The sequence below is a fragment of the Falco cherrug genome, chromosome 1 (assembly GCF_023634085.1).
Source record: "Falco cherrug isolate bFalChe1 chromosome 1, bFalChe1.pri, whole genome shotgun sequence".
NCBI classification, from domain to species: domain Eukaryota; kingdom Metazoa; phylum Chordata; class Aves; order Falconiformes; family Falconidae; genus Falco; species Falco cherrug.
Window position 1 is genome coordinate 14,568,299 of NC_073697.1, and position 6,000 is coordinate 14,574,298.

At 40.2% G+C, this 6,000-nt stretch overlaps 1 protein-coding gene across 3 annotated transcripts in view; it reads left to right on the forward strand.

The window, feature by feature from the left end:
- The window catches only part of SMAD1 (SMAD family member 1), a 48,806-nt gene extending 43,609 nt beyond the window's left edge, over positions 1-5,197 (forward strand). For all 3 annotated transcript variants that reach the window (XM_055728241.1, XM_055728222.1, XM_055728232.1), the window contains exons 6-7: positions 1,648-1,904; positions 3,778-5,197. In XM_055728241.1, the coding sequence (XP_055584216.1) occupies positions 1,648-1,904; positions 3,778-3,921 (401 nt within the window). In that variant the 3' untranslated portion in view covers positions 3,922-5,197. The remainder of the gene's footprint in view (positions 1-1,647; positions 1,905-3,777) is intronic.
- Positions 5,198-6,000: the final 803 nt, after the last annotated feature.

Genomic DNA, 6,000 nt, shown 5'->3' on the forward strand with positions numbered 1-6,000 from the left:
CAGTTTTTCCAAATGCATTTTTCACAGGCTGGTAATTGTTTCAGTGGGTATTCTGTGCTTCTCTTCTATGCCTGCGACAGTGTCCTGCAAAAGAGAAAAGCTTCTGGTTTGTGTGTGACTTAATACAGTCCTCTTTTTCTGAGAACTCACCTGTCATGCAAATGACAGGCAAAGCTGACATGCCCCCTGCAATGTGGCGTTCCTACCAGACAATTTTTTTAAGTGTTTGTGTTTCTAGTAGACTCTAAATTTTCTGAGACAGTTGAAGGGTCAGCACGCCCAGGTAGTGGAGTGTATGTTGTAAGTGCCAATTAATGAAGTATCTTCTTCCTCCTTAGATGAGGAAAGAATTGAAACTGAAGAGAACTGTCAGGTCTCCCTTTGAGCCCTCAGTCTGGAGAGCTTTTCTCTACATGAGGACTTGTGCAGCTCTCAGGAGTACACCACACCTGTGCTGTGCCACTCAAGTCCTACTATTTCTTCCTTCTTTTCCTCCCCATCCATCTTACCAAGTATCAGGATATTTACCTAACACCTCATTCATTTTCCTGTTAAAAGTAACCCAGCTGCAACAGAGTTCTGCTGAAGCACTTAGCTGCGTATGTGCCAAAGCAGAGTGAGGAAGAGACAAGGATGCTGTTGAATAAGTAAATGTGAACAGCTAATGATGATGTAGACTGTTGGTCTTTGAGGAAGAAGGAGTAAAACCCAAACTTGAAGACATAGCTGTAAATGTTTTTGCAGATCAGGTAGGGGTATTTGTGTACCCACACAGTTACACGCATCATCAGTGGCAAAATACTGCATGACAGAGCACAGTCAAGGCTTTCTGACTGGACTTCAGTTTAGTTCCTGAATTCAATATGTTCACTTATCTGATTCATGATGCTGTGGGATGAGAAAGGTTAAAATGGTAAATAATCCATTTCTAAACATAAAAGACATTCTCAAAGCCTTTAGCATTGAGTCCTACTGACAACAAATCTCCCCTAAGGTTGCCTCTGTGTTGCTCTTCTGGGGCTTGCTGCCATCAGCGGCAGGTGAGGGAGCAGGCAGTAGAAGGGGAAAGGACTGTAAAATTGATGTGTACCCTCATTTGACAAGATATATCTGAGGGATGTAAGGCCCTTCCCCCCTCCCCCATCACCCCACTTTCTGGAATTAAGGTGAGCTGAAAAAAACTCATGCTACCAAAAATAGCATTCAGGACTTTTCTAGAGAATCCAGCTTGGGGCTGCTTTAGTATCTACAAATAATGCAGTAGGTTTCTGCTCTCTCTGCTTGCATTCCCAGCTATTGGTTTACCTGAATATAATGCAAAATATTTCAAATGGTCAAGCCATCCAGTGTACCGCATCCAAACTGATGCAATGCTTGCTAGTTTATTATTGTTGAATATACAACATGTTAAAATGCAGGAATTACTGATTCCCCTTATATATATGCATACATACACACCCTCCTTCCAAATGACCTGCTGATGAAACAGAAAAGTAAAAATCAAGTTTGAAGACAGACAGATGATGGTCTGATACACAATTAATGTTTATCTTATTAAGCAGAAACATATCTCTGTGGAGACAGAGCATGAAAAACATACACACTGTGAATTTGTCTAACTTCCTTATGTCAACCTTCTCCTCCCAGGTGTTCATCTCTATTATGTTGGCGGGGAAGTCTATGCTGAATGTCTTAGCGACAGCAGTATTTTTGTACAAAGTCGGAACTGCAACTACCATCATGGGTTCCATCCCACCACAGTCTGCAAAATCCCCAGTGGCTGCAGTTTGAAGATTTTCAATAATCAAGAATTTGCTCAGCTTTTGGCTCAGTCGGTGAACCATGGCTTTGAGACAGTGTATGAGCTTACTAAGATGTGCACTCTCCGAATGAGTTTTGTAAAGGTATGTGAAAATGTTCTTGAGATTATTTTGTAAGCAAAATAAATATTATTTTTTTCTTAATGTGGTGATTTTGAATGGTCCAGTGCCTCCCGCCATCACCCTGTTAATAGCTCTAATATTTTAAGTGTGGAATAATGTTTAAGTGTAAGACAGATCTTAATGAAATGAAGTTTTCTTTGTGGACAAAAATTCATCTGACACATATTTTGAAAACTTGAGGTGACTTGCAGAAGATGTTTCTTCACATAAGTCCACAGTCACTTGTGAAGCATTTCTGTTAACTATTCTAATTTCATTGTATTGCCTCTTGTAAATTTTTAGTGTTGAATTCTTGTATTTAATATGCATATAGGTTCTGTGTGTGTATAACTTATTTGCATAATTACTTTGGAATTATGGAGTTTGCCTTTTCAATTTTGTGGGATCTGGCAAGATACAGTACAAGTAAGTTTTGAAAAGAATTAAGTCATTAAGTATTTGTCTTAAAAGTGGAAAAGCCACCAATTCATTATGTAGCATCAGCTTTTGCCCCTTCTTTTGCCCACTGTTACGGTCCGTGCCATCTCCTGCTCTCTAAGAGGCCCAGCTGAACTTCATGCTCCTGGTCCTGGGTGGTATTCTTGGAGACCTGAGCTGGGACTGCAGTGCAAGTCATTATAGCCATTGCAGGAGTGTAGATAGCATAATCCTCTAATCTGTCTTGACCAGCAGCTCCCAGATTAGGAGCTGCAGTAATTATTTAGAATAATATACATACCTTTCTATTCTAGGGAGGCGTGCAAGGTCAAGATTTGTGATGTGGCTGTGAGTGTCAACATAGGTACTGATCTAAAAGGGCTGGTCACATGTGTGAAAGTAATCAAATGAAGATGGTAATATGCCAAAATGCTGCTCTTGATAGGAGGATAGAAAGTTTCAGATATGTTAGGATAGAGGTTCCTAAAATGGAATACGTTCTTTATACCTCTGCATCCTCTGGAGTTTTACAGCAGTGTTGCCTGAACAGGTTGCACAGGACCTCCTGTATATTGGATGTTACACTGCACAGTGTTTAGAGTTGCTGACACCTGCGCTGGGAGCTGGGTAATACCTTCAATAGGGATTAATATAGAGCAGAGAAAACGGCACCTGTGGCTTAATCTTGTCTCCAGACCTGCCCCCAAAGTGACCCACTTACAGCATGATTTTGAATGCTGTTTAAATATCTGCATATGTCTTTGGTAATTACTGTAACAGAGTCGGGTATGAGCTGAAACAAAACCTATCTTGTCTTAATCTGAGAAATAGCCTGCTGGGGAATGACCATGCCCTTCCTCCAAAGAGGAATGTTTCTGGCTTACTGCTTGGTTCATCGTGTCCATCCTGCAAATGATGCTTTGCTTCTTGTCAGACAGATGCCTCACCGCCACTTCCATAATGTCAGTCCGTGACCTCATTTTATAATTCGTTGATCTGTTTGGCAGCATTTCCCCCCAGTTTATTCTATTTTTAGCCTTGGTAGAGAAGACTTGATTATCCCCCTCTTCAGAGGCTTTACTGGGACATTGTGCAGCTGGCAGTGAGGCATGGGGAAATTTTGCACTGCCATAGGTTTGTCTTTAGGAATCTGAAGACTTCTATTCCAAGAGATCAAGAGATCTCAGAATGAGGTTTCCTCTAAAATGAATTATTTTTTTTTTAAACTTCAGATTTGTTTGTTGAAATGTGATAATAGTTGGTGCATCAAGGGTATTATGCTACCCTGCTGATAATGACTGTTGAAAGCCAGAGTGTTTTGGTAAGAAAGAAGATAATTGAAGTATGCTTCTCACATATTTGGAATTACAAAGTAAAGTGACTTTTTTTCTTTCCCAACTTATGATTCTGTTTCCAGGGTTGGGGAGCTGAATATCATCGCCAAGATGTAACGAGCACTCCATGCTGGATAGAGATACATCTTCATGGTCCCCTTCAGTGGCTGGATAAAGTACTTACTCAGATGGGCTCTCCTCATAATCCTATTTCTTCAGTGTCTTAAAAGGTCCCAAGCTCCTGCATCGTGGAAATAATTGAGCCTTGCATGTACTTGAAAGACGTATGAGTTAAACACACATTTTTATTTCCGCCCCCCACCCCCCCCCCACCCCAAACTGGCAACAGCAGAATAAGAGCCACGAAAATACTTAACTTCTGAGACCAACTGTTGGATTCAGAAAAGAAACAAATACAAACCCCTTTGTCAAACTGTTGGTATCAAGAATTTTAGTTTACATTGTAATGTACTGTTGCAAAGTTGGTTTGCAGGGCTTAGTGCAACGGGGATGACCGAGCCAAAACCACAATCTGTCGGACCGAGTTCCCAAAGGATCTTCCTGTAGCTGGCATTCTCATACTCTGTTTCTTCCCTGCATTCAGCGCTTGCTGTTTTCCCTTGTGTCCTCTGGGGCTAAGAGCCGATGTTGGTGAAGCCTGCTTTTTGCAGGCTCTCTGTAGTATATTTTAAAACCATTTGTCTAAGTTGATGATTGGTGTTCTCTTTAAAAGGAAAAAAAAAATAATTCATAAGGTTTAATCTCAATAACTCTGTAATAATCTTTGAAGTGGTGTCCTGACCATACTGCTGTAAGAGTGTTAGGTATGTTTTTTGCTAAATGTATGTACGGTGTATTTGAAAGTTTAGAAATTAATTAGGTTAGACCATAACGGAATTAGGAATATTTGAATGGGGGGAGGTGGGAGTGGGATGGGAAAATGACAACTGAAATGTAGAATATATTGTAAACATAGCTTGTTAGTTTAAACTGAGGTCTGAGTTTTGCTGTGCATTTCATTTTTATAGTGGCTTCATCTTCTTAATTCTGACTATTTTTGCCTCTTCGTTTTCCCCCAGAACAATTGCGCAGCTGGTTAATTCTTTTACCTGTGAAGAGGACAAAATGATTAATTCCTGCGGTTTGAAGGCTGCAGCTCAGTGTATTTCAAGACAAAATTGTACAGAGTGCTCTTTAACTATTGAGCAGTTTTATACAGTTTATGTAACAGAAGTAGGCTATTAATTTTGTAAGAGACTCTTGTTTTGCCAAACTTAGTAACTGTTAATTGTTTGGAGGACTTCAGAATCCCTCGGTGGGTCTATTTCAGACTTCGAAAAAATATATATTTTTAATTTTTATTTTTTTTTACTGCTTGGTTTATTTTCTTCTCTTTGATCTTTTATATTCATGTAAGCTGTAGTACTTTTTAAGTACCTTTATTCCAAAACTAGTGGGTCCTCTTTACTGGAAGTTTTGAATAAAACCTGTTGTTACTGCTTACATTTGATTAAAACCTTGTCTTGTCCACTTCTTAGTAGACTCGGCAAACCAGATAAAGTTACGGTCTTGGAGGAGGAACAACTAGAAATTAAGATATGCTGAACTTAGACATTTATCATTAGTACAGGTTAGTAACCCTACTAAACTTGGTATATGAGATGAGTTCTCTAGAGAGAAAGATTGCTTAACCAGGCAAGATTAGAATGGATGCAGTTAACACTGAAGTATCCTGGCTGCTCAGTTAAACTTCTGTGAGATTTCAACATACCTGTACGAGAGATTTTGCTGAGGTTGCACCATCGGCGGTCTCTCACTGCTGCTTGCCATGGCTGTGGTGAAAGGAGCCTCCATGCTCCTTTCCCTGTGCCTCTGCCTTTGCTCTGGGGAGAGGTGAGGGAAGGACTGTCCCTTTGCAGCTGTGAAGTGTCTGTCAGGTGCTGGCATGATGGAGTCTGAGAGAGTGGGGGCTGACAAGAGATCCAGCACCTGTGCCTGGGTATAATGGACCATGCAGTGCTAACAGGGGCATGGGGGAAAGCTGAGCAACAGAGATGAATGTGTGTTCAGCCAGATGTATGCATGTGTTATGTCCCTGTAATGAGTAATAGCCCTTTTTGGAGAATGAGTTGATGCCATCTTTTTAAGTTAATACCATTGCTTCATTCACTATATGTTTTTAAAACTAACCCTTCTTTCCCTACTAAAGGGGGGGTGAAAAAAATCCGTAATGTTAAAATTCCCTATTTAGAACTTGATTAGTGAGTTTTTGTAAGTTCCAAGAACAAATTATTTTTTAAAAATTC